Source organism: Eriocheir sinensis, chromosome 49 (assembly GCF_024679095.1).
Source record: "Eriocheir sinensis breed Jianghai 21 chromosome 49, ASM2467909v1, whole genome shotgun sequence".
NCBI classification, from domain to species: Eukaryota; Metazoa; Arthropoda; class Malacostraca; order Decapoda; family Varunidae; genus Eriocheir; species Eriocheir sinensis.
This window is the reverse complement of record NC_066557.1, coordinates 7,526,343-7,553,842: the sequence shown is the minus strand read 5'-3', so window position 1 is coordinate 7,553,842 and position 27,500 is coordinate 7,526,343. Positions and strand designations below refer to the sequence as shown.

General features: G+C 44.8%; 2 protein-coding genes and 1 long non-coding RNA gene across 16 annotated transcripts in view; all 3 read left to right on the top strand.

Moving 5' to 3' along the window:
• Positions 1–27,500, top strand: part of LOC126981806 (hornerin-like) — a 161,991-nt gene that overhangs the window by 105,204 nt on the left and 29,287 nt on the right. For 10 of the 12 annotated variants that reach the window (XM_050833368.1, XM_050833365.1, XM_050833369.1 and 7 more), the window contains one exon: positions 11,565–15,582. In XM_050833368.1, the coding sequence (XP_050689325.1) occupies positions 11,565–15,582 (4,018 nt within the window). Of the gene's footprint in view, positions 1–7,922; positions 7,948–11,564; positions 16,152–27,500 lie in introns of those variants that run through there. The other 2 variants (XM_050833377.1, XM_050833374.1) reach the window with 2 other exon arrangements.
• LOC126981814 (uncharacterized) lies at positions 7,954–10,846 on the top strand. 3 transcript variants are annotated; one of them, XR_007734206.1, is made up of 4 exons: positions 7,954–8,159; positions 8,291–10,235; positions 10,355–10,383; positions 10,497–10,846. It is a non-coding gene; the product is annotated as an uncharacterized LOC126981814 (long non-coding RNA). The 3 variants fall into 3 exon arrangements; XR_007734205.1 differs by lacking the exon at positions 10,355–10,383 and having other exon boundaries at positions 8,291–10,179; positions 10,414–10,846; XR_007734204.1 differs by having other exon boundaries at positions 10,355–10,846.
• LOC126981807 (ABC transporter F family member 4-like) overlaps positions 19,925–27,500 on the top strand; it is a 23,975-nt gene continuing 16,399 nt past the window's right edge. Inside the window, exon 1 of the mRNA XM_050833379.1 lies at positions 19,925–20,803. The gene's annotated coding sequence lies outside the window, so the exon portion shown is untranslated. The remainder of the gene's footprint in view (positions 20,804–27,500) is intronic.

Below are 27,500 nucleotides of genomic sequence, written 5' to 3'. Positions count from 1 at the left end.
TACTTGTTCTCATATCTACCTGCTTCTTATCTAGTCCACCTTTACCTGTGCTGTTTTACCTGTCCCATTAGCCACCTTACCTGTCCTAATGTCTACCTGGTTTCTAATTAATCACCTGGTTTGTATATGTATCAAAACACCTTACCTGCCCCCTCAATGCCACCTGGTTCTAGTTAGTCCACCTTTACCTGTGCTGACCTCCCTGTTTCCATTGCCACCTGGTTTTATATATGTATCAAAACACGCCTTACCTGTCCTTCATATCTACCTGGTTCTTAGTTAGTCACCTGGTTCATATTCATACATCTAAACACACCTTACCTGATCTCATTTTCACCTGGTTCTTCGCTAATCACCTCCACACACCTACCTGCCTACCTGTTCAACTCACCTGCTCTTCATCCAAGCTTCACACCTTTACCTGGATTTGTATTTACCTGTAATATTCTGCTTCTGGAACTCACCTTTAACCTATCTTTACCTGTACTATATTCATTCATCACACCTGGATTGTTATATACCTGTTCCTATACATACCTGGTCTCTATTTCTTTACCTGGTTGTTTATTTACTTTGATCTACGTTTACCTGTTTGACATATCCGTACCTCATAACTCGACCTGGTTTCTTACTCACCTGTTCTCATACACATACACCTGGCCTCATATCTCTCCACCTGGTTCTGTTTATCCACCTCAATCCACCTTACCTGTCCTCCTATCTACCTGGTCGTTTTACCTGTTTATATATGTCTTCGTTGTCTTCCTCTTTTCCTCTTTTTCTTGTTATTTTCTTCTCATTTCTTTTCTTTTTTGTTTTCTCATTTCTTTTCTGTTTCTCATTTTTTCTATTTCTTTTTCTTTTCCTCTCTCCTTTTCTTTCCCTGCTATTTTTCTTTCCTTCTTTTAGTTCTTACTCCGTCAATACCTCCTCCTCCTCCTCCTCCTCCTCCTCCTCCTCCTCCTCCTCCCCTTCTTCATCAGTCTTCCTTCCTTCACCATCATTCTTCTGTCCGTCTTTCCCCTTTCATCGTTAGTTTCAGGCCCTTCCACACCATCTATTCCATCTCCCATTTATCCACATTCTCTCTCTCTCTGTTCTCATTCCACTCCATTCCTCCTTCCTCTCCTCCACCCCACACACTCCCACATCACACCACTCCACATGACCCACCTGCTCTATTCTATCCATCTACATCCACCTATCTTCACTTCTCTCAACTCCACATCACATCACACCCACCCACTCCACATCCCTCAATTTTTTTCCACCTCCTTTTTCTTGTGGTCATTCTTCCTGTTCTTCTTGTTCTTCCACTTACATTCCTCTTCCACATCCTCCCCCTCCACCTCCTCTTACACATTCTCTTTCATTTCCTCTTCCACATCCTTTACCACCTCCTCCTTGACACCCTTCTCCACTTCACCATTTATATCCTCCTCCTCCTCCTCCACCTCCTCTTCCACTACCATCAACACATGACATTTGCTGTTTGTTATCACTCTCTCACTTCCACCTCTTCCTCCTCCTCCTCCTCCTCCTCCTCCTCCTCCTCCTCCTCCTCCTCCTCCTTCATACCTCCTCTACTTCTCTTATCATCACCATTATTCTTCCCCCCCCCCCCCCCCCCTTTCCTCCATCACTGTTACTTCTACTACTACTACTACTACTACTACTACTACTACTACTACTACCACCACCCCAACTCCACCCCACACCTCCCTCCTCCACCACATCTGTCATCACCACCATCAACACACTCCATCACTGCCACCACCCCCATCATTACCACCATCAACACCACCACCATTACCACCACCACCACCATAACCATCACCATCATAACCACTATAGAACAGGTTGCCCACGTTAATAATATACACCACAACCTCCTCCTCCTCCTCCTCCTCCTCCTACAGACTTGCAAGGGGCTTTGTTTTAATGGCCGTTGTTGTTGTTATTGTTGTTGTTGTCGTTTTAATGTGTCGTGTCTCATGTGTTTGTGTGTTCGTCTGTTTGTTTGTCTTTCTCTTTTTTGGGGGGGGGATTTTTTTTTCTTAGACTTGTTTTCGTTTTCTTTCTTATCTCCACTTTGTCGGTCTTTGTTGCTTGTTTGTTCGTTTGTTTGTTTGGATTATTTATGCTGGGAGGCGAGGAGGAGGTGCCTGTGTTTGTTTATGTATGTGTGTGTGTTTGTGTGTTTGTTTTGCTTTTGTTGTCATTGTTGTTGGTGTTTGTTGTTCATCTGCTTTTGTGCTCGGTGTTTTTTTCTTCGTTTTATTGCGAGCGAGAAAAATGTTTGTCTAAAAATAATCGTCCGTGTTGTGTGTGTGTGTGTGTGTGTGTGTGTGTGTGTTTTCTCCTGCACTAAACAAACTCCCTTTTATTTGTTCGTTTGTTTTCCCGTTTTATTTGTGTGTGTTTTGTTAAGCCTCGTGTTACGGCCTCGAGGCGCTGTTATTGCTGTTTGTTTTGCTTCTGTTGTTTGCTCTATCTATTGTTTGGTTCGATTTTTTATATTATGTTTTGTTGCGTGTTTTGTTTGTTTTGTTTGTGTTTACTGTTTTGTTTTGTTTGTTTTTACCTCTTTTTTATCTTGTTTTGTTTGTTTTATCTTGTTTTGTTTGTTTTATCTTGTTTTGTTTGTTTCTACCTCTTATCTTGTTTCGTTTGTTTTGTGTGTTTTATCTTGTTTTGTTTTGTTTGTTTTTACGTTTTTTTGTTTTTGTTTACCATTTGTTGGGTATGTCTTGTTTGTTGTTTTGTTTGTTTTATCTTATTTTTTGTTTTTGTTTCTTTTTACGTTTGTGTTGTTTATTTTTACTTTTTTGTTTCGTTTGTTTTTGTTTGTTTTTATCTTATGTTTTGTTGCGTGTTTGTTTGTTTTTACGTTTGTGTTGTTTACTTTACCTTTTCTTTTGTTTGTTTTCTGTTTGTTTTTACCTTTTATTGCGTTTTGTTTATTTTCATTACCATTTCGCATCTATTTTCCATTTTTCTTTTCTAATACACTAAAAAATCCATCTAATCCTTATCTCAATGCTGTAGCAGACCATTGATCCGGATTTTTATACATTCAAAGTCCGTTGATCCATTTTTATACAGTAACTCAATTAATCCGAATTTTATACATTGACAATCCATTAATCCAAATCCTTATACATCAAAAGTCCACTTATCCGATTTTACTATACTAACAGTCCATTAGTCCGAATTTTTATGTATTAATTAACACTCCAATAACCCGAATTCTTATACATAGAAACTCCTCTAGTCCGAATTCTTACACTGGCATATGACCACAGATGTTGCGCCGACTAAACGAAACTTTTCAACTTTTCCGAATTCTTACAGTGACAATGAAAATGCCCGAATTCATGTGAGGGAAAAGAATAAAAGAGGAAAGGTAAAGAGACTGAAAGAATAGACAGGAAAGGAAGAGGAGAAAGAGGAAGAAGAGGAGGAGAATAATGTGTGGGAAGAAAAAGACGAAAATCAAATCTGAATTATTGTAGGCAGGAAGAAAAAGAGGATAGGTAAAAAGAAAGTGAGAATAGACAGGAAAGGAAGAGGAGAAAGAGGAAGAAGAGGAGGAGAATAATGTGTGGGAAGAAAAGGACGAAAATCAAATCTGAATTATTGTAGGCGGAAAATTATGAAAAATAGAAAAATAGTTTATAATCTGGAGTGTGGGAAATTATATATATATAAATAAGACTGATTCGTGGACATTTTCCCCTTTATTAGTTTATTTTCATATTTTATTATTCATACATTCATTTATATTTTACCAACATTTTTTTAAACTATTTTCATTCCTTTTTTTATATATATTCAGTTTTCTTTCTTTCCATATTTTTTTTTTTTTTTTTATATTGTCTCGTTGCCTTTTTTGGACAGTCACGCTTTCATGACTATGCATTGAACTTTTTTTTTCTCTTATTCTTTTGCCTTTTTATGCTTTCGTTTTTATATTTTTTTCATTATTTTTATTATTATTATTTTTTCATTATCGCGTGTTTTCTTGGCCCTTGTTTGGTTGTTTGGAATTTGTTTGTTTATTTCATGGTGGGGCAATTATTTTCTTGATTAATGTATGCATATATATATCACGGATGCTTATGTATACGTATGTTAATTAATGTGCCTTTATGTATCCAGGTATGTATTCATGTAAATGTATTCAAATATTTGTGTATGTATATTTATGTATGTATTTGTATAAGACCAAGTATTTTTGTGTGACTGTATGTATGTGTATGTGTTTATATATGTATGTATGTATGTATGTATGTATGTATGTATGTAATGCCTAATAATGAGGTTGTTAGAGGGTCTGACGTCCCCTTTCCCCCTTTTAAAAGAAAAAGATGGACTGGAAAACTCATACTTTAATAACTTTTTTTCTTTCCCGTATAAAATTAAGTCTCTCTCTCTCTCTCTCTCTCTCTCTCTCTCTCTCTCTCTCTCTCTCTCTCTCTCTCTCTCTCTCTCTCTCTCTCTCTCTCTCTCTCTCTCTCTCTCTCTCTCTCTCTTATTAGGGTCTGGCTTCATACGCGTAAACAAGTCAGTTATTATTATTATTATTATTATTATTATTATTATTATTATTATTATTATTATTATTATTATTATTATTACTCGCTTGACCTTGGAGATACATTACTAAAGCTGACATGACAACGAACAGAGGAAAGACATTGACCGCAATCCACCATCACCACCACACCACCACCACCACCAACCATAAACACACTGAAAGCTTCTAATAAACTTTTGATTAGAATGCATAACAGAGGAATCGAATCGTGTCCATAAATTCTAGAGCACGGGAAGCTATCCATGTAAGAGAAGATTAAACGGATTATGAAATGTAGTGAAAAATAAAAATCGTTCGTGTAGGAGGAGATTAAAAGAGATTATGAGAGGCAGAGAAAAAAAGATAATTCGTGCAAGCGATTAAAACAGATTAGATGTAGAGAAATAATTAGTACAGAATTAAACCGTGTATTGAAGAAGTTGGACCGAGTGGACATCAAATTAAAACGTGTAAAGAGAAGTTTGAATCGTGTTGAGAGAAATTGAACGTAAAATTGAACCGTGTTAAGAGAGATTAAAGGTAAGATTGAACCGTGTTAAGAGATTGAATGTAAGATTGAACCGTGTTAAGAGATTGAACGTAAGATTGAACCGTGTTAAGAGATTGAACGTAAGATTGAACCGTGTAAAGAGATTGAACGTAAGATTGAACCGTGTGAAGAGATTGAACGTAAGATTGAACCGTGTTAAGAGATCGAACGTAAAATTGAATCGTGTAAAGAGATTGAACGTAAGATTGAACCGTGAAGAGATCGAACGTAAAATTGAACCGTGTAAATAGATTGAACGTAAAATTGAACCGTGAAGAGATTGAACGTAAGATTGAACCGTGTTAAGATATTGGACGTAAATTGAACCGTGTTAAGAGATTGGACGTAAGATTGAACCGTGTTAAGAGATTGGACGTAAGATTGAACCGTGTTAAGAGATTGGACGTAAAATTGAACCGTGAAGAGATTGAACGTAAGATTGAACCGTGTTAAGAGATTGGACGTAAGATTGAACCGTGTTGAGAGATTGGACGTAAGATTGAACCGTGTTAAGAGATTGGACGTAAGATTGAACCGTGTTAAGAGATTGGACGTAAGATTGAACCGTGTTAAGAGATTGGACGTAAGATTGAACCGTGTTAAGAGATTGGACGTAAGATTGAACCGTGTTAAGAGATTGGACGTAAGAATGAACCGTGTTAAGAGATTGGACGTAAGATTGAGCCGTGTTAAGAGATTGAACGTAAGAATGAACCGTGTTAAGAGATTGGACGTAAGAATGAACCGAGCTTAGATAGATTAAAGAACTGATTACAACATTGAAATCCTTCTTAAGAGATTGATCAAAAGAGTAAACAGCGTAAAAAGAGGTTGATGCGAAGATTAAACCGTGTGCCTTTTTTTTTTTTTAACATGCCCTCTTTAATTAATTTGATACTGGAAAAAAAGGTAATAAAATCCAGTCGAGAGCAATACGCTTATTAACTTAACAAGAACTAGTTATAAAGAAAGTTAAAACAGTATGTAAAGCATTTGTGCCTTTTTTCTTACGTGGAAATTGAAATAAACATTAAACGATAAATTAGTGTCATAGTGTGTGTTTGTGTGTGTGTGCATACAGAAAGCACACGGACCGCCATTACCTGTAAGTTACACACACCTGGACTGGATTGCTTTCCCAGTTCGAGACAGGTGAGTGAGCGAGTGAGCAGGTGTGGTTCAGGTGTGTTTCGAAGCTGTAAAGTTTGAGCCGTTTCTGAACCCATTACTTGAAGGCTCATTAAAGACCAGTCGTTGAGGGTTGCGTTAAAGTAGTAGTAGCAGTAGTAGTAAAGTAGTAGCAGTAGTAGTAGTAGTAGTAGTAGTAGTGATAGCAAAGCGTCAAGTAATATTTTTTCCTCTTTAGTGACGTTTTCTTTTCTTTATCTTTTTTTATCTCTCAAGGACAGAACATTTAGTCTGGTTCATAGGGTCTGTTTGGTCTGAACTTGTGTAAATCTCTCTCTCTCTCTCTCTCTCTCTCTCTCTCTCTCTCTCTCTCTCTCTCTCTCTCTCATCCCAGAGCCCTATCGTCCTATCCGCCCTTCCTTCTCTCTCTCTCTCTCTCTCTCTCTCTCTCTCTCTCTCTCTCTCTCTCAGAGCCCTATCGTCCTATCCGCCCTTCTCTTCTCTCTCTCTCTCTCTCTCTCTCTCTCTCTCTCTCTCTCTCTCTCTCTCTCTCTGTGAGATATCTTCTTTTCCTCCCTTATTTTCTCTCTCTCTCTCTCTCTCTCTCTCTCTCTCTCTCTCTCTCTCTCCGCCCTTCCTCTCCCTCCCTTCCTCCCTTACAACCGCCCTAACTTCCTTTTTATTCTCCTTCCCTTCTTCCCTCCCTTCCTCCCTCCCTCACCCCACCCTTCTTTCCTTTCTTCACTCCCTCCCTTCCTCCCCACCCCACTTTCCTTTCTTCCCTCCCTTCCTCTTTATCTCCCCCTCCCTTCCTTTCCCTCCATTACCCTCCCTTCCTCCCTCCCCTAAACTTATTCAGCTCTTCCATTACTTCCCTTCCTCCCTCTCACCCTTCTCGTCCTACACCCTCCCTTCCCTCCCTCTTTCCTTGTCTCACCATCTCTCCATCCCTCCCTTTCCTACCTCACTATCTCCCTCCGTCCCTCCCTTCTCCCTCCTTTCAGTTGTCATGTTGTGCTTGGCTGTGCAAAGGGCAGGGCTGCGCAGGGCTCTTCCTAGGTAGCCCTTATGTATTATGGACGCAAGGGTCGTTTGGGCGCTCGGATGGCATGGATAAGGCCCTTTGGATGTGTTTAGGGGCTGAGTGTTGCCAGCTAGGAAGGAAGGGAGGAATGGAGAGAAAGAGGGAGGGATGGAGGGAAAGAAGCAGAAGGAAGGTACGCTATATCGGGGGTGTTGTGAGCGTGGATACAACTTCATATAAAACTCCACTCTTCCTCCTCCTCCTTCATCGTGAATAACCAAAACAAAACACGCGTCCATGTTCATCGACGTTGTTGTATTCACTGAACTGCAAACAAAATGTACAAACGAGATAAACTTGGCTACACACATACTGACTGGCTGACTGGTGTGTGTGTGTGTGTGTGTGTGTGTTAGTCCCAGTGTGTGTGTGTGTAGTGTGTTAGTCCCAGTGTCTGTGTGCCTAAAATTATCAGTCGTGAGGGGAAGTGGAGTTAGTGTGTCAGTGTCTGTTTACTGTGAGTGGGGGGAAGTGGAGGTAGACTTGTAGGAGGAGGAGGTTAGAGTTAGAACATGTAGCGATGTAGGCATATAGACAGGAGACAGCCACATAAGCAGACAGGGGAGAGAGGAAGGTACACAGGAAAGGAAGTAGACATGCAATCAGGTAGAGTGGAAATAGACAGACAGGTAGCTATATGTAGAAAAAACAGGTAGATAGATAGCCTTAGGTAGAAAAAAAGTAGAAATAGATAGACAGCCGTGGGTAGAAAAATATAGTTGACATGCAAACAGGTCGAGTGGAAATAGACAGACAGTTAGCTATCGGTAGAAAAGCAGGTAGATGGACAGCCTTAGGTAGGTAGAAAAAAAGTAGAAGTAGATAGATAGACAGCCGTGGGTAGAAAAATATAGTTGACATGCAAACGGGTTGAGTGGAAGTAGACAGACAAGTAGCTATAGATAGAAAAAAAAGGTAGACAGCCTTAGGTAGAAAAAAGTAGAAATAGATAGATAGACAGCCGTGGGTAGAAAAATATAGTAGACATGCAAACAGGTAGAGTGGAAGTAGACAGGCAGGTAGCTATAGGTAGAAAAAACAGGTAGATAGACAGCCTTAGGTAGAAAAAAAGTAGAAATAGACAGCCATGGGTAGAAAAATACAGGTAGAAACACAGGTAAAGAGACAGACAGTTAGCAGACACAGATAGACAGGAGGTTATATAGACAGACAGAGACAGACTTACCGAGAAAACTTAAACCCAGACAGACAGTAGGTTGGCAATCAGACATAAACCAGCAGACAGATATTGCGGCAGACAGACTGATAAGGCACAAGACTGGCACACACACACACACACACACATACACACACACACACACACACACATACACATACACATAGAGTTGGTATGTTTGTCATCTGGGAACACAAGCCCCACACACATGTTCAGAATAAGGGACAGACAGACTCCAAGACAGACACAGACAGACAGACAGATAGATAGACCGACAGACAGACAGATAGATAGATAGATAGACAGACAGACAGACACACAAGCCCTGTAATGTACGTTATTTCAAAAACTTTCGTACACAAGTTTCAGAGCTAAGGCAAAAACCATCATTCAAACAACAACCAAAGTATTGCAACAAAAAAATTTCCTTGATTATGGTGCTCAATTTTGCTCCCTAGAACCTGCGTAGAGAAGAATGAGGAGAATGATAGGCTTAAAAACTGATAGGCTTAGAAACTTACCCTACAGAGAGAGAGACTGAAGAAACTTAATTTGAAGCTTAATTTGCTCTCTTCGGGAAAACTTGGACTGCCCGAAGACCCGACTGGTGGAGTATTCGAATATGAGGCTAAAAATAATAGAAATAATAATAGTAATAAAAATAGCGATGATAGTCAACACTCAAGATAAGATTAGGTTATTTCAACGTGTAAAAGAAGCTATAAATAGGAGAAATAATAATAATAGTAATAATAATAGCAATAATAGCCAACACACAAGCTAATACTAGGCTATTTGACTATTTAAAAAATCTAGAAATATAAATAATAATAGCAATAATAGCCAACACACAGGCTAAGACTAGGCTATTTGAATATATAAAAGAAGCTATAAATAGGAGAAATAATAATAATAGTAATAATAATAGCAATAATAGCCAACACACAGGCTAAGACTAGGCTATTTGAATATATAAAAGAACTATAAATAGGAGAAATAATAATAATAGTAATAATAATAGCAATAATAGCCAACACACAGGCTAAGACTAGGCTATTTGAATATATAAAAGAACTATAAATAGGAGAAATAATAATAATAGCAATAATAGCCAACACACAGGCTAAGACTAGGCTATTTGAATATATAAAAGAAGCTATAAATAGGAGAAATAATAATAATAGCAATAATAGCCAACACACAAGCTAAGACTAGGCTGTTTGAATATGTAAAAGAAGCAAAAAATAGCATAGATAATAGGAATAACAACCAATACATAAGCCTATACCAACATGTGTGTAAAGTGAGAGTCACCTTGTTATAATAAAGACAGATAGATGGGCAAACAAACAGACAGACAGACAGACAGACAGACAATCTCCTCCTCTCCTCCTCCTCTGATGCGGTGAAAGATGGGGCGATACATCCAGCCGGGTGAAAGAATATTGTGAAATAAATCAGACGGATCAAAAATAGAGGTGTACCCAAAGCCCAGGGAATAGATCATTGTTAGTACGGACCGAACGAGTGGGAGAAAGTGGAGAGTAAATTTGAGTGAAGGAAATGGATGAGGGAGAGATAGACAGATAGACAGACAGACAGGTAAGCAGGATAGGAGGATGAGTTTACAGGTTTAGACAGGGGAAAAAGATTATAAGGAGGTAGGGAGAAAAGGGATGAGAGAGAGGGAGAGATAGACAGATAGACAGACAGACAGGTAAGCAGGATAGGAGAATGGATTTACAGCTTTAGACAGGAGAAAGAAAAGATTATAAGGAGGTTGAGGTAGGTTGGTAGGGAGAAAATGGATGAGAGAGAGATAAGACAGACAGACAGGTAAGCAAGATAGGAGAATGGATTTACAGGTTTAGACAGGGGAAAAAGATTATAAGGAGGTAAGAAGAAAAGGGATGAGAGGGGGAGAGATAGACAGATAGACAGACAGACAGGTAAGCAGGATAGGAGGATGAATTTACAGCTTTAGACAGGAGAAAGAAAAGATTATAAGGAGGTCTGAGGTAGGTTGGGTAGGAAGAAAATGGATGAGAGAGGGGGAGAGATAGACAGATAGACAGACAGACAGGTAACCAGGATAGGAGGATGAATTTACAGCTTTAGACAGGAGAAAGAAAAGGTCATAAGGAGGTTGAGGTAGGTTGGTAGGGAGAAAATGGATGAGAGAGAGATAAGACAGACAGACAGACAGACAGATACTAAGAAGGATAGGAGGATGAGTTTACAGGTTCAGGCAGGGAGAAAGTAAAGATTAGTAGGAGGTCCAAGGTAGGGTGGAAAGGTATGCAGGTAGGTTAGGGACAGGTGTGGGGCAGGGCACCTCGGTATATGGGTAAGGGTAAAAAAGAGTTAGGGATAGGTAAGGGGAGGGTGAGAACAGGTGTGGGTAGGTAAGGGGAGAAGGGTGAGGAGTGGGCATGGGGAGAACAAAGTAAAGAGTGGGCAGGGATGCTTAGATAGGGAAAAAATCATGGGTACGTGTGCAGAGGTAAGGGCAAGGGCGGGGAGTGGGCAGGAGTTGCACGGTGCTCTAGCAAATAAGGGCAGGGTGATGGTGGGGCTGGATGTTGGCATGACTAGAAGAAGGGTCAGAGGCTGGTAGGGCTAGCACGCAGGCAGGTGAGGTGACCAAATGGAAAATGAGGGTGAGGGGGGGTGTAATTCAAGTCATTGTGAAGGTAGAAATGATTTACTGCGCACTATTGAGGAATGAGGAATTCGCCTACAGTAGGACTCCCCCCTCCCCCCCCAACACACATACACAGGTTCCACTGCTCATGGTGGGGCAGTAACTGATCCTTTCAGCAAAAATCCATTCAGCCTGAGCAAGGTCTGCCAGATGAGAGGCCAAGGATGTAATCCACTGCACCATGAAGTGTGTGTGTGTGTGTGTGTGTGTGTGTGTGTGTGTGTGTGTGTGTGTGTGTGTGTGTGTGTGTTACATACTAAGGCTGAGTGTGTGTTAATACATAGTAAGGCATGAGTGAGCAGCTTTCCTGAGCCCTGTGCTAAGACTCTCCTCCCTCATCAGGTGATCTGTCGGGGAGCAGCGGCGGGAACGCTTGGTCCTTGGCGCTTGGCGCACAGTACCAACAAGACTACTACCAGAACTACCAATACCCACAGCAAGCAGTCTACCAGCCTGAACAGCAGGCAGTCTACCAGCCCCAACAAGAGACACACTATCCCCCCCAGCAGGCATACCAGGATCCATATTACTTCCAGGAGCAGCAGCAGCAACAGTACCCTGGCCAGGCTGTGCAGGGTGTTGGTGAGCAGCAAGATCATCATCATCATCAGCAGCAGCAGTTTGTGGTAGGGCCTCAGCACCAGCCGCAGCCACAGCAGGAGCCAGAGAGGGAGGGGTGTGGCAGCCAGCAGTGCTGGGAGTGCGGGGCGGCCTTCCAGGATGTGGCGCTGCTCCGTGACCACCTGGCACTCTTTCACCCCCACCTGCACCTGTTCTGCTGCAGCCTGTGTCCCCATGTGTTCCCAAGTCACACAAGCCTTGCGCAGCACTTCAACGCCTTGCACCTGCTAGGCGAGCCTGTCACATCTCCGGAGCAAACACAAGACCAGCCAGAAGAACCCCAGCAGCAGGAGCCCCCACCACCAGACCCTGAGGCAGAAAGAGCAACAGCACCAGCAGAAGCACCAGCAGGGGGAGGCGCCAGCCCGAAGCGCGGCCCTGCCAGGAAGCGGACCAAGCCCAAGACCTGGGTATCCCCATTTGAGGGGTTTTCTGCACCCGGTGAGCAGAACGGCCTCTGGTGCGTGCTGTGCCGCATCAGCCAGTTCACCAGCCACGAGGAGTTTCAGGTGCACCACCAAGGACACGTGCGTGAGAGGAGCCTGCGAGTGCACCTCAAGCACCTCTCGCAGTACCAGTTGAGGAAGGCCAAGGTCAAGGTGGAGTCAAGGAAGAAAAATTCATCCCTCAAGCTGAAGCTCAAAATCTCCAAAGTGGGTCGTGGCCGCGGTCGTAAGCGCAGGGAGGTCAAGATCCTGAGTGAAGAGGGCATGAGTGACACCCCAAACAGTTTTCAGGAACAAGAAGGTCTGGAAGCTGAGCCCCGCGAGGAGGAGGGCAGGGAGGAGGAGGGCGGAGAGGCGGCGGCGACAGCGGAGGCGGAGGCGGAGGCGGCGGTAGAGAAGGAGGAGAGCGGCGGAGAGAGTGAGGAGCAGGAGGCCAGCAGATCCTCAGGGGAAGCCCAGGACGGCGAGGAGCAGCAGGAGCAGGACCCACTGGTCGGGCATGACGACCTGGGGACTGAGCGGGAGCAGGACGGCCAGCGGGAGGAACAGGACGACCCACACGACGAGGCCTACCAGCAGCAGGACGACGACTACCACGACCAGCAGGAGTACCATCAGGAGGAGCAGGACTACCAGCAGGAGGAGCAGGACTACCAGCAGGAGGGCCAGGAGTACCAGCCGGAGCAGGACAAAGGAGAGGAGGGCTACCAGGAGGCCCCTGAGGCTGGCGAGCAAAGTGACGGCAGCAACAGCGGCTTCAACCCCGAGTTTGGGGAGCAGGAGCTCAACTACGAGGGTGCAGGCGACTCCGGGGACAACTCGCAGGCCTACCAGCCTCAGTTTGAGTCCTACCCGACTGCTAGCTGGTTCACCGATTACGAGTCTGGACCGCGGATAGCCGCAGCCATGGCCGGCGCCACAGCAGCAGAGAATGCTAGTGAAGGGGGCACCTGGGCCGGGGGTGCAGACGGGGCAGCCAATCCCTCATACAGCGGAGCAAGCCCACCCCCGGAGAAGGGTTCCTCAGGGCCAGTGAACGGGGGGCCTGGCGAGGAGGGGGATGGCGAGGACGGACTGTTCAGCCAGGCGGTGCTGGGCCAGGAGTCCCCCGAGAAGAATGACCGTCAGGGCAGCTTCGAGCAGCTGTGCCTCAATGACTCCTTCAGCGGCCAGGCTGAGGGTGAGACCGACGAGGACTCCCAGCAACAGCAGCAGGACCAACTTGCCTCGCCTCAGGAGCAGCAGCAGCAGGCAGCAGGCGTGGCCAGCGACCTGCTGTCAGAGCTTGAGTACCTAAATAACAGCGGCCAGGCCCAGGGCAGCAGCGGCCAGGCAGACCTGCAGTCCGGTGGCTCCCAGTCCGGCTCCCAGTCCGGCCAGATAGATGGCTCCCCACACAGTGGTGGCCCTTCACCTCACAGCGGGGGACCCTCCCCTCACAGTGCGGGGCCTGGCACACCCTCACACCTCAGCTCCCGTGGCTCAAACTCCGGGACTCCCACCTCTTCAGGGGGACACCCCACCCCCCCACCCTCAGACACCTCCTTCAGAGCCCTGGCCACCAGCCCCATCACCAGCCCCTCCCAACAGCAGCCCAGTTCCCCCTCCCTTCACAAGGGACCCACGCCTCCTGCCACCTCTCCCCACCAACAGATGCAGCACTCGCCCCAGCAGGCCGGGGATCAGCAGTCAGCAGCAGCAGCAGCAGCAGCAGCAGCGGCAGCAGCTTCGGTGCCGCGCCTGACGATTGCCAACAACCTGATGGCATCTACCACCAGTGCCATCAGCTCCCACCTGCTGGCCGCCACCACCACCACCAGCCAGGCCGGCGTGAGTGGCATGATGGGCCGCTACGGCACCCAGTGGTCCCAGGCGGCAGGCTACAGCGGTGCTGCGGCCTACCCTGGCCTGCCTGGCACTAGTATCGGCAGCACCAACATGCCCGGACCCCTGCGTGCCCCCCTGCCACCCACTGTGGGTATGCAGTACCGCCCCAGCCCGCCCCCACGTGTCCGGGGCAGACCCCCTCTCATTGGCCATGTGGGGCGCCCTCCCCTGCACCAGGCTGCCCACCTCCAGCCTACCCGTGGGCCAGGGCGCCCCCCTGCTTCCTCCATCCTGCCACCGCCTCTCATGCCAGCCCCGGGGGGACGGGGGGGCATGATGCCACCCCTGCAGCGCATGCACCAGACCATGTACCCTGGTGGGCGCCCCGCTGCCCCACCGCAACAGAGCGGTGCTGGCAAGCGGCAAATGCTTGGGGCTGCCGGACACTCCCCCAGCAAGACTGCGCGCCGCGAGGACATCAACGTGCCCTCGCGGCAGAAGGACAATGAGTGTCAGATCATTGCTGTGGCCAACAGGAGTGATGGGCTACCCGTTATCTCCAATGTTCAGGGCGGTTCTGCTGCGCCTGGCACCCAGCGGACCCCCGTGCCCCCCACCACTGAGTCCACCATCAACCTGAGTGACTCCATCACGCTGAGTGTGCGCGCCTCAGCAAGCAAGGAGGGTGCCCGTGGCGAGCGCGGCGGCCCGGAGGCGGGTGCTGTGGCCAACCTGCTGGCCTCGCGGGGCATCACTGTGACGCCTGCGGCTGGGGAGCGGCAAGATGGCAGTGGCGGAAGGGATGACCGGCGGTTGCCAACAGCGCAGGAGTTGAACCTGTCCTCGGCAATCTCTGTGCACCCACCCACCCAGCGGGAACGTGAGGGTGGCGGGCGAGAGCGGGACAGAGATGGCTTCGCGGTGCCCCAGGCCCCCCCCACACGAGCTAACGCATCCAACAGCAGTGTGGAGCGGCCTCCCCGCCCCCCTACCGTGGACTTAACGCAGGACGTGCCTGCCTCGGGGGCCCAGGGCACGCGGCACAAGTGCCACCAGTGTGACCGCAGTTTCCCCACGGCCAGCCTGCTAGCGGACCACAGTCGCGTGCACCAGCAGCAGCAGCAGGCCAGGATGCCCTTCAAGTGCCACCTGTGCACGGCAGGCTTCTCCACACAGAAGGGCCAGCAGCACCACTACCAGCAGTTCCACCAGCTGCACCTCTCCGCCGGGGATGTGGCCATCCCACTGGTGGACCTGCGCAGCCCCGTCAACGTGCAGCGCATGGCGGCCCTGGGCATCCGCTCCTTCCTGCCTCTCACCAACCTGCAGAACAGGGGTGCAGGAGGCGTGGTGGGCGTGCCCATCCTCACCCTGGAGAACCTGCGCAATGGCCACATGACACTGCAGCAGTGGGGAGTCAGTGACGTGCTGTCCCTCGGCCCCGCCAAGACCCTCAACATGCCCAGGTAATGGCCAGGCAGCAGGCCGGCCAAGGTGGCCCCGCAGAACGTACAAAGTGGCGCGTGTGTGCTGGACGCTGCCCACGTGACTTTGACAGTAACAGTGACTGTGACTGAGTGTTAGTGTGGCTGGTGACCCGCGTCTGTCTGTATACGAAGCAAGGAACCTCCCGGTAGTGCGTGTTACCGGCCGGGTGAACCGACACTTTGGTTTACTTCTCCTTAGTTTGTTACAGTTTTTGTGTTGGTAACAAAAGCGAGGCGTGGCAGTGGAGCACACGGACGTTTTAATTTATTTGGTAAAGGTGTTTCTTAGTGGCATTATGGAGTAATTTTTTTTGCAACAGACCATTTATGGACATAACAATGGTAAACACATTCCTTTCAGAAGAGCAAACATGAGATCAAAGGTTAATTAATGGTGACCCAAACACATGGTGCATGATGGACTGTTTTCAGTTGTGTCCATTCACTGTATTTTTCACAGAACACTTTGATTTTGTAAGCTAATGTACAAATGTTTGTATATAGTTTTATATATTTTCTATAAATGTGAAATAAATTAGAATCTGGAAGTCTTTTGTTATTATCACTCCTCTATGCTGTAAGGATGGAGCTGGAGGGAGGAGAGCATAGGAAGGTGGAATATGGCAGGGTAGGGTAGAAAAGACAAGACAGAGCAGGGCATTATGGAGACCAGCCTCTACCTCATGGGCCAGAGATGAGCTATGTACATCTGACCATCGATAAAAATGAAACAAAATATGCCGGTTGTTCCCTTAGAGACATTTGACAAAATATTCATGATAGTTCATTGCACCTGTACTTCATCAGTTTGTCAGCAGGAAGAACATTGTGCTGGCCCTCATTCCATGTTTGTGTGTAAGGAATAGGTCAGGGCTTGTCAAATCTTGTTACTTTTATTATCCATTTTCCCTCGATGCTCTTATTTTAGTGCCCATAAGTTTTTGTGCTAACACATGACCTGCCACCAATATCATCTCTAACTTCCACCAACAACCGCATCACCTTCCTCTTATCAATTAAAACACTTCACATTTTGTTTTGCTCAACTTTTGGTGATGTACAATATTACAAAAGCTTGCTTAGTCTTCTGGAAAGCATTAGAAGTTGTTTTCTTTCAATCATCTCAGTCAATGTCAGAGCCTTAAATTATCCTTAGATGCACTTATTTTAGCCTCTTTTTTTTGGAGGGGGGCAGGGGAGGAGGAGGCTCCTTTGCTCTCCATGGCTTGTCATAAAACTGAATGAATAATATCTCTGCACTAGGCAATAATGAGCTACGTTAAAAGTTGATTGAGGAGGACTTCCATGTTAGTTTGGAGGGAATGAATATCGTTGACTAAGAAATGTTGATTCGCTAAGAGGATCTGAAAGACATGGGTTTGACAGGTGGTTAACTCACCTGGTTGGCCCATCCCTTCTCTATATTAGGAAAAGTTGGGTATGCCGAAAAATGCTTGCTCGCCAGCTCATAGGATGATAAATCATATTAAGAAAGCTACATGTGACTGGAAGGATGTGTCATAAGCAGTGTACTTGTGTTCAGTCTTGAAAATGATGTAAAGAAGAAAAAGTGCATTTGAAGTTAATGGAGTAGTGAAATCAAGGAATGGAAGTTAAATGGTTCGAGTTTTAGATCATATTGGAGGGTAGCAGACCAGCAGACACCCCTCAATTCATCAGACAAATAAGCCCAGGAGCAATGTATGATCATGAGACAAGCCCTTATCTCTGGCATAAGTTATTGATCAGGGAGGTTATAGGCAATTGAGAAAGTGAATCCTGCCCCAGAACATTAAATAATAATAAACAAGAAATCTATGGAGGGATGAATGGACTCAAAACCCTGATGTAAGGGCGCCGGTGTGGGTGTAGTCTCGTGGAGCAAAACCCCCAGGCACAGAAATCTTTAGTTGCCTCCCTGAACAAAATATATAGATGTGAAAACAACCCGCAGCCATGACAAAAAAAGGCAGTGGAATTAAAAAATGAGGAAACTTCTGATTTCTGAGCGCCTTAAACAGCTGTATCCCTCTGCAGCACGGACGCAAGGCAACAAGTCACCTCCTCCTCTACCTCCATAACCTCTTTAACCTCCTCAACCTCAAGCAAAACCTCATCAAACCCGCACAGCCTCATCCTCGACCTCTACAGCTATCGCGACCTTCACAATATCTTCCTTGACCTCCATACCTCACCTCCACTCAAATCTCATCAATCCCCACAGCCTCCTCGACCTCCACAACCTCTTCTTCGACCTTAATAACCTCTCCACCTCCACCCAAATATCATCAACCCCCACAGCCTCCTTGACCTCCAAAACCCTCTCCTCGACCTACACAACCTCTTCTTCGACCTCCAAAACCTCACTTCCACCCAAATCTCATCAACACCCGGCCCCAGCCTCCCTGACCTCCAGAACCCTCTCCTCAACCTCCACAACCTCTTCTTCGACCTCCAAAACCTCACTTCCACCCAAATCTCATCAACACCCGGCCCCAGCCTCCCTGACCTCCAGAACCCTCTCCTCAACCTCCACAACCTCTTCTTCGACCTTAATAACCTCTCCACCTCCACCCAAACCTCATCAACCCCCTCAGCCTCCTCCTCGACCTCCAAAACCCTCTCCTCGACCTCCACAACAACTTTTTCGACCTTAATAACCTCTCCACCTCCACCCAAACCTCATCAACCTCCTTAGCCTCCTCCTGGATTTCCAAAACCCTCTCCTCGACCTCCACAACCTCTTCCTTGATCCATACAACCTCTCCTTTAACCCCCAACCTCCTCCTCGACCTCCCTAACCTCCTTCTTAAACCTCCATTTACCTGGTTTGTTAGTTAGTGTGTAGAGTGTTGAGTACGTCAGTCAGTTAGTAAGTATTGAGTAAATAGTAAAATAATGGTTGAGTAAATAGTAAAATAATGGTTGAGTAAATAGTAAAATAATGGTTAAGACCCCAAAAGCACATAGATAAAGTCACTCTCGGCCATGACAAAATAAGGAGTGGGATAAAAGACAGAAGAAAACAAAGTACGCCATTACTGACATTGAGTTTAGTTACCTTTGTGTGTGTGTGTTCCTTCTTCCAAGATCTTTGCTTCTCCACCCACACATCACGGCAGCACCAACAGGAACGTGATGGGTAAGCTAAAAAGTCTTCCCTACAACTGATGACGTATCGTTGTCCAAGTTCACATATTTGACAAGGCTTTCATAGGAGTTGTGGGCATTTCCAGGGGTAGTTTTATGACCCTGGTGGTAGTGTGACCCTTCCTCTGTACCATGAACCTAAAGAAACACTCATTAGAACCCGATTGACCCCCTCTTTGACCTTTAGAAGTAGCTGATGTGAGAAGCAAAAGTGTCTTACTACCGACCTGATATCACCGACACATTGGTAAATATTCACTTTAGGTCCACCTTAGTTTTCGATGGAGGAGGGTCAGGGGTCACTCACCACAACTTTGAGAGTAAAACTAATATACCAGAGCTGGCACCCTGGTGGTAGTGTGGCCACCCTTCCTCTGTACCACTGGCCAACCTAAAAATGTGCACTCTCTGAGGTGAGGAGAAGATTGACCCTCTTGAACTGTATCATAATGAAAGGGATACAGGCCATGAATCCAAGCAGTCCCACATTTTGTGAGAAGCAAAGTGTTTCCATTTGCCTCAATATAACTGCAGCACTGAGGATCTACCGACACATATGGTAAATATTCACTTTAGGTCCACCTTAGTTTTCGATGGAGGAGGGTCAGGGGTCACTCACCACAACTTTGAGAGTAAAACTAAAATACCAGAGCTCAACAGAACTTCCTGGACACGTGTTGTATTGAGATTAATACAGAATAAGGTAAATTTCGAGGAGCAATGTTCGAAATATTTGATTTCTTAATATATAAGGGCGTAACAGTAACGTAACCTGAGAGCCTCGAGCAGAAACGGAGACAACTTTCACCATCGGATAATTTTCTTTTGCAAATTTTCTATCCGTCGGACGTCAGTTTAAGTTATCCGGCAAGGAGTGACTACAACATACGGAAAAGCAATTATGATCAGAAAAAAAGTTTGCAAGTATCAAGCGTTTGTTTAGAGGCTCGAATCTTCAACGTACCGCTCCTGAAGCATCTCACATCTTTACTTAGGTAGGTGAAAACTCATGAGGTTTCACTGTTTAAAGAACTATTTGTCGGTCTTGAGTGAAAGGAGAATAAAAGAGCAAGTTAAAATACATTTTTTTTTCACATAACCATTAAATTTTAGCGAGCTATTAATAAAGTTCAGGTTTCACTGTTTCGAAGCATCACTTGTTAAAGGGAAAGAAAACGAAGTGAACAGCATTTGTTTTTTTCACATTTAATAGTCATATACCTTATGGGAGACAGTGTTGGTGGTGGATTGTAAATGATATCAAGACGAAAGGATAATCAGTAGGAAACTACAACAAATACTCAAAGATGACTAAGATAAAATCACTGGGAACTACTATTTGACCTAACGAACACTAAGAAGGCAGGATACACTAAAGTTAATGAATAGTTTATTAAAAAAAATATGAAGAGTGCAGAATATCTGAAGGGGGAACAATATGACAGCATCCCATCCCCTTAACATATAGAATCTAATCATCTTTTTCGTTGTTCGTGGTGTCGCCCTCTGGTGGATGCCTCGTCGTTTCAGCTTCAGTCGTTTCCTTGTGGTGTTGAGAAAAGGTTCCAGGATGCCTGTGATCTGCAGTGACTCTGAAGATGGTGTTAATGGTGCTGACGGAAACTGGTTATGTAACGTTAATGAAAATGATAGTGGTGAAGGTGTGAAAGTGGAGATAGTGACGGTGGTGTTGGTGTTGATGATGGTAGTGGCAGAGACGCTGATGGGAAAAATGGTGTTGGTAATAGTGTCAGTTGATGACTATAGGTAGTGAAAGAGGATGATAGTGATGATAGGGATGGTTTTGGTGATAATGATGGTGATGACAGTGATAGAATATGGTGATGGTACTGGGGGTGATTCTGATATTGAGGATAATGGTGATAATATAAAACAAATAGTAGGCTACAGGTGGTGATAGTGATGGTGATATAAAAATGATAGTGACCTTGCTTACCTGTCGTTACCTGAAGCTTGAACGCGACGGCCGGAGCGAGGAATCTTGAGTCTTGTTCCTGGTCATGTCTGCGTCACGTCTGTCTCTTGTCAGGTCAGTGTCTTAATTCTGTCTTGTCTTTTTTGTGTCTGTGTATTTCGCGTCACGTCAGATTTTCATGTCAATCGAATGTCTATGAGTGTTCGTGTTCATGTATAGATATAGCCTCTTTTTTTTAACTTAAGGAATTGGAACCTGTAAAAATCAGAGTAAAAAGTAAAAAAAAAAAAAAGACCAGACATTAAACTTGCCCCATAAAACTGAAAATACTAATAATCATAAACATTTAAATTCTGAAGAAAAATAAATAGATGAGCAGCTGGAGTGCTATTGATCCACCTGTAATAAATTAGAGAAAAGTTATTAATTATTAGGAAGGTGTGAAGAGATTTTTTGTGGACTTTGGAAGGTTTCTGTATCACCGGTAAATAAATAATGAATAAATAGATAAATACATAAAGATTCACGCTTATTACGACACACACACACACACACACACACACATATATATATTTTCCTCCTCCTCTTTATCTTCCATACACATAAACAAACAAACAAACAAACAAACAATACAAAACATACAACCAACTACAAAAACAAAAAAACTGCAACCAAACATCCATTCATCCTCTATCACCATAACCTCCATCACCTTCTTCCTTTTTCTCGATGCAGCAGCCGCAGTGTTTCCCCTTGCAGTACTCCTTCCCGATGAGCAGTTCCGACTTACACTCATGCTTTTGGGCCACGTCGATGCACTTGCCGCCTTTGTGCTTGCAGTGGTCGTTGGGTTTGCACGCCTTCGGGGCTGAGGGGAAGGAAAGGGAAGTGTTAGGGAAGGGTGCGGGAGGGTACGTAGGGAAAGTTGGAAAGTTTCGTTTAGTCGGCGCAACATCTGTGGTCATATGCCGGAGAGAGACAGAAGGGGAAGGAATCATAGGAGAAGGGAACAGACCCCAGGAGACGGGACACAACCCCTGATTAATACCTGGTACCCATTCACTGCTGGGTGGACAGGGGCGTAGGGTATCGGAAAAGCCGCCCAAATATTTCCACTCCTCCAGGGAATCGAACCCGGGCTCTCTTGGTTGTGAGCCGAGTGTGCTAACCACTGCACCACGAAGCGCCCGGGGGTACGTAGGGAGATAGAAAGACAAATAGGAAGGTAAATAGAAAATAATGATGAACTGGCAGCAGATAGGTATAGATAAGAAGGTATAGAAGTACATATATAGATGATAGAGAGATAGATAGAAAGATAAATAGGAAGAGAAACATAGAACACACACAGAAGATAGATAAAACAAATATGGAGGCAGGATAACACGAAACTAAATAGATAACATAGATAAGCAAATAGACAACCTGGGTGTGTGGGTGTGTGGTTGGGTGTGATTTTTTTTTTTTTTTTTTTTTTTTACAATAAAGGAGACAGCTCAAGGGCACAAAAAAAGGAAACAAGGAAAAAAAAAAAGCCCGCTTCTCGCTGCTCCTACAAAAAATAAATAAATAAATAAATAAATAAATAAATAAATCGGGTGTGTTTATCGAGTGTTTACATGGTTGTAGTGTATAGGATTAGGGTTAGTCTCGTGTTATCTTGTTTTCCTATCTTTTTTTATCCGGATGGTGTGTTGTTTCTTTTTCATTTTATCTATTTGCTTATCTGTTATATCTGCTAGGTGAAGGAGGGAAGGGAGAGGAAGGAGAAGAGGAGGGAGATGAGGGGAGGGAGAAGAAGGACAAAAAGTGGGGGGAGGGAGAGTTAGGAGAAGGAAAAGAGGTAGAAGAAGGTAATGCAGGAGAGGGAGAGGAGGGGAGGGCGAGGAAGGATCTATCTAGTATCGTGTTATCCTGTCTCCATATTTGTTTTATCTGGCTTGTGTGTGTTTTATTTCTCTTCCTTTTTCTCAATTTACTTATCTATCTATTATCTATGTACCTTCTACCTTCCTATCTATACGTATCTGTTGGCTGTTTATCATTATTTTTACCTGTCTTCCTATCTATCTCTCTATCAGTATACCTTCCCGGTCGTTTATCTTTCTGTCACCGTCTGAATACGAAATTATCTACCTCTTTGTCTACTTATGTTTCTTTACCTGTCTTAACCACCTTTCCGCATTTTGTTTATTTGTTCATCCACTAGTCTGCCTCTCCCCTTACCTGTCTTCCTATCTGTTCATCAACCCCATACCTGTCTTTTCATCTACCTGTTTACCTGTCTAATTACCTTTCCATCTACTTATTAACCTCCCTCCCTACCTGTCTGTCTATTTTTCCAGCTAATTAACCCCTTACCTGTCTACTTTACCTGTCCATCTTCTTTTCAATCTCGCCTCTTGTCTCTACTAATCTACCTATCTACCACCTGTCCATTACTAATTACTTCCCTTACCTGTCTTCTTTACCTATACAACCACCTGTTCACCAATTAATCAACCTCTCCTTACCTATCAATTTATTTACCTGTCCTATCTACCTTTTCATCTTCTAATCAATCTCTCCCCTTACCTGTCCACTTATCTACCTGTCTACCTTTCCACCTGGGCTATTTAACCTCTCCCCATACTTATCTAATTATCTACCTGTCTTCCTGTTTACTCTTTATCTACTTATCACCCTCTCCCCTTATGTGTCTTGCTTATCTACATGTCTACTCGTCTACCCACCTGTCCATCTACTAATTCTTCTCTTACCTGTCCAATTATCTACCTGTCTTCCTGTCTACTCATTATCTACTAATCACCCTCTCCCCTTATGTGTCTGCTTATCTATCTGTCTACTCGTCTACCCACCTGACCATCTACTAATTCTTCTCTTATCTGTCTCACCTACTTATCAACTTTATCCACCTTCCAATACTCACGCAAGCAGCAGTAACAGCCGGCTCCACTACAGAGCGACTTGCTACTCTTGACTCGGCCCTCGCACTCGTGTTTGTCCGTCGTGCAATAGCCTTTCCGGTTCGAACACTTCTCCTTGGTGAGGCATTCATCTGGGGGTTAAGTTAGGGGGTAATTAAGGGTTAGGATAGGAAGAGGGAGAGGTGAGGAAAGTGCGTGATTGGGAGAGAAGGGGAGATTATAAAGGAAGGATATAGCGTATTTAATAACACTTTCTCCTTCTCCTTCTTCTCCTCCTTCCCCTTCATTTTCTTTCCCTCCATCTCCTTCATCTTTATCTTTCTTCTTCCCTCTCTTGCAATATCTACTCTCCTCCTCCTCCTTCCCCTTCATCTCCTTCGTCTTCATCTTTCTTCTTCCCTCTCTTGCAATATCTACTCTCCTCCTCCTCCTCCTCCTCCTTCCCCTTCATCTTCTTTCCCTTCATCTCCTTCGTCTTCATCTTCCTTCTTCCCTCTCCTGCACTACCTCCTCTCCTCCCCCTCCTCCATTTTCTTTCCCTCCTACTAGTTTTTCTCCTTTTCCTACTTCTGCTCACTTTTCTCCATCCTTCCTTCCTTTTCCCTCTCGTTTAATATATACTCTCTTACTCCTCTTCTGTCTCCTTTCTCTTACCTCCTCCTCCTCCTGCTCTTCCTCTTCCTCCTCCTCCATCTTCATCTTCTTTCCCTCCTTCTCACCAACTCCATCTTTCCTTTCTATTTCCTCCTTCAGTATCTACTCTCTTTCTCCTCCTCCTCCACCTCCTCCTCATCTTCCTTTCCTCCTCACTTTAATCCATCCCCTTTCTTCTCCTCTCTCCTGCACTATCTACCCTCTTACTCCTCCTCCTCCTCCTCCTCATCTTCCTTCCCTCCTCACTTTTATTAATCCCCTTTCTTCTCCTCTCTCCTTCAATATCTACCCTCCTCCTCCTCCTCCTCCTCCTCCTCCTTACCGTCTCCCTCCGGCGGCTGTTCCTCCTCGACGCAGCAGACACACGACTTGCTGCTGCAGTACGTGGTCTCCTGATCGTTGGACAAGGCGGTCAGGCCGTTGTGGCAGCCCTTCTTCTTCTTGCTGCACTTCCCATTCAGCTTCTTGCACGCTGTGGTGGGGGCACAGCCTGAGGGGGAAGAGGGGGGTTAGTTAGGTCAGGTTATGTTATGCCAGGTTCTGTTAGGTCAGGTTAGGTCAGGTTAGGTTAGGTAAGGTCAGGTTAGGTTAGATTAGGTTACGTAAGGTCAGGTTAGGTCAGGTTAGGTTAGGTAAGGTTAGGTTAGATTAGGTTACGTAAGGTCAGGTTAGGTCATATCAGGTTAGGTTAGGTCACGTCAGGTTAGGTCAGGTTAGGTTAGGTAAGGTTAGGTTAGATTAGGTTACGTAAGGTCAGGTTAGGTCATATCAGGTTAGGTTAGGTCACGTCAGGTTAGGTAAGGTCAGGTTAGGTTAGATTAGGCTACGTAAGGTCAGGTTAGGTCATATCAGGTTAGGTTAGGTCACGTCAGGTTAGGTCAAGTTAGGTTAGGTAAGGTTAGATTAGGTTACGTAAGGTCAGGTTAGGTCATATCAGGTTAGGTTAGATCACGTCAGGTTAGATCAGGTTAGGTTAGGTTAGGTCAGGTTAGTTTAGGTAAGATTAGGTTAGATCAGGTTAGTTTAGGTAAGATTAGGTTAGATCAGGTCAGGTTAGGAGAAAGTGTGTTACTCTCTGTTGATCTTGACTCAGTGTATCCAAATATGAGTAAACACACACACACGCTCAAAAAAAAAAAAGTAAATAAATAAATAAATAAATAAATAAATGAGTAAGTAAATACGTGAATATTTTTTTGACTTTCGTACAAACATCAATAAAAAAAACAAAATATAAACACCTTTCTTGTGTCTCTCATAATCCTCCTCCTCATCATCATCCTCCTCCTCAGGTAAGCTGCGGGCGTCTTTGTCGGTGTAATTGTTGTTGTTGTTGTTGGTGGTGTTGTCGTGTGCTTGTTGAATACTTGGTGGTGGTGGTGGTGGTGTTGATGGTGGTGGTGGTGTGTCATCATTGGTTTCCCGTGTTATTTTTGAGTTGGTACCTGTTGTGTGTTGGTGAAGGTGTTGGTGAGAGTGCATGTTTGTTTATTTGTTTGTCGGTTTATATGTTTATTGTTATTTTGTTGTATATATTCCCACAAGCACACCCATCCTTTTTCTTTTTATCCCATCTCTCTCTCTCTCTCTCTCTCTCTCTCTCTCTCTCTCTCTCTCTCTCTCTCTCTCTCTCTCTCTCTCTCTCTCTCTCTCTCTCTCTCTCTCTCTCTCTCTCTCTCTCTCTCTCTCTCTCTCTCTCTCTCTCTCTCTCTCTTCTACTCACGCTTCTTCTTCTTCTTCCTCTCGGAGTCCGTTGCGCCCTCCTCTTCGCTGCTCTTTTTCTGTGCTGCAAAGAAAAAAGAAAATAAGAAAAAATACAAAAAAACGAAAAAATATATAAGAGAATGTATTTTTTTTTTTTTTCATGCAAGGTGAGAGGCGGCGGAGGAGGTGGCCAGATGGGACAGGTGGAGGGATAGATAGGTAGACACAGAGAGAGGGAGAGAGAGAGGTAGAGGTGAAGGTGGGATATGGCATAGAGAGAAGGGCTGGTAGATACAGATATAGGTAGAAGAGGTGGGCAGGACAGACAGGTAAATGGATAGACAGAGAGAGAGAGAGAGAGAGAGAGAGAGAGAGAGAGAGAGAGAGAAGCAAAACAAGTGAAAATAATTGTTCTTAGAGCTCAGGCAAACTTAAAACAAAAATAGTGAACAGGATAATGACAAAAAAAAATAAAAAGGACACAAGAAAAAGGTCTCTGGTGTTAAGAAAATCAACCAAACGAGGAAATAATATATGTAAAAAAAAAAAAAAAAAACCTATGAGATGAGTGGAACAAAACAAGTGAACAAAAAAAGTTGTCTGGAATTAAAAACAAACAAAGAAACGTCAGATATAAATAAAAAAAACAGGAAAATCAGTCAAACGAGGAACTGAACAAAAATCTTGCTGTAAAATGTGAAAGCAAGATATACATATTTTGATTCTCTCTCTCTCTCTCTCTCTCTCTCTCTCTCTCTCTCTCTCTCTCTCTCTCTCTCTCTCTCTCTCTCTCTCTCTCTCTCTCTCTCTCTCTCTCTCTCTCTCTCTCTCTCTCTCTCTCTCTCTCTCTCTCTCTCTCTCTCTCTCTCTCTCCCCCCATAATCTAACACACATAGTTTAATTTTAGTACGTTAATTATTTTCTCTGTTTTCCTTTTCATGGGACAACGTGGCACTAGTTTTTTTTTGTGTGTGTATTTTTTCTGTTTTTCCTTTAGCTTTTGTTTCCTGTTCTGACAAAAAAAAAAAAGAGGCTACAGGTGTTGTGAGTTTGCAGGTGATAGTGTTGGGGTGATGACCTCTCTCTCTCTCTCTCTCTCTCTCTCTCTCTCTCGCTCTCTCTCTCTCTCTCTCTCTCTCTCTCTCTCTCTCTCTCTCTCTCTCTCTCTCTCTCTCTCTCTCTCTCTCTCTCTCTCTCTCTCTCTCTCTCTCTCTCTCTCTCTCTCTCTCTCTCTCTCTCTCTCTCTCTCTCTCTCTCTCTCTCTCTCTCTCTCTCTCTCTCTCTCTCTCTCTCTCTCTCTCTCTCTCTCTCTCTCTCTCTCTCTCTCTCTCTCTCTCTCTCTCTCTCTCTCTCTCTCTCTCTCTCTCTCTCTCTCTCTCTCTCTCTCTCTCTCTCTCTCCCCTACCAGCTCTTCTCTCTATGGCATATACCCATCACCATCTCTACCTCCCTCTCTCCCTCTCTGTGTCTACCTGTCTATCCCTCCACCTGTCCCACCTGTCCCCCCCCCTCCTCCGCCGCCTCTC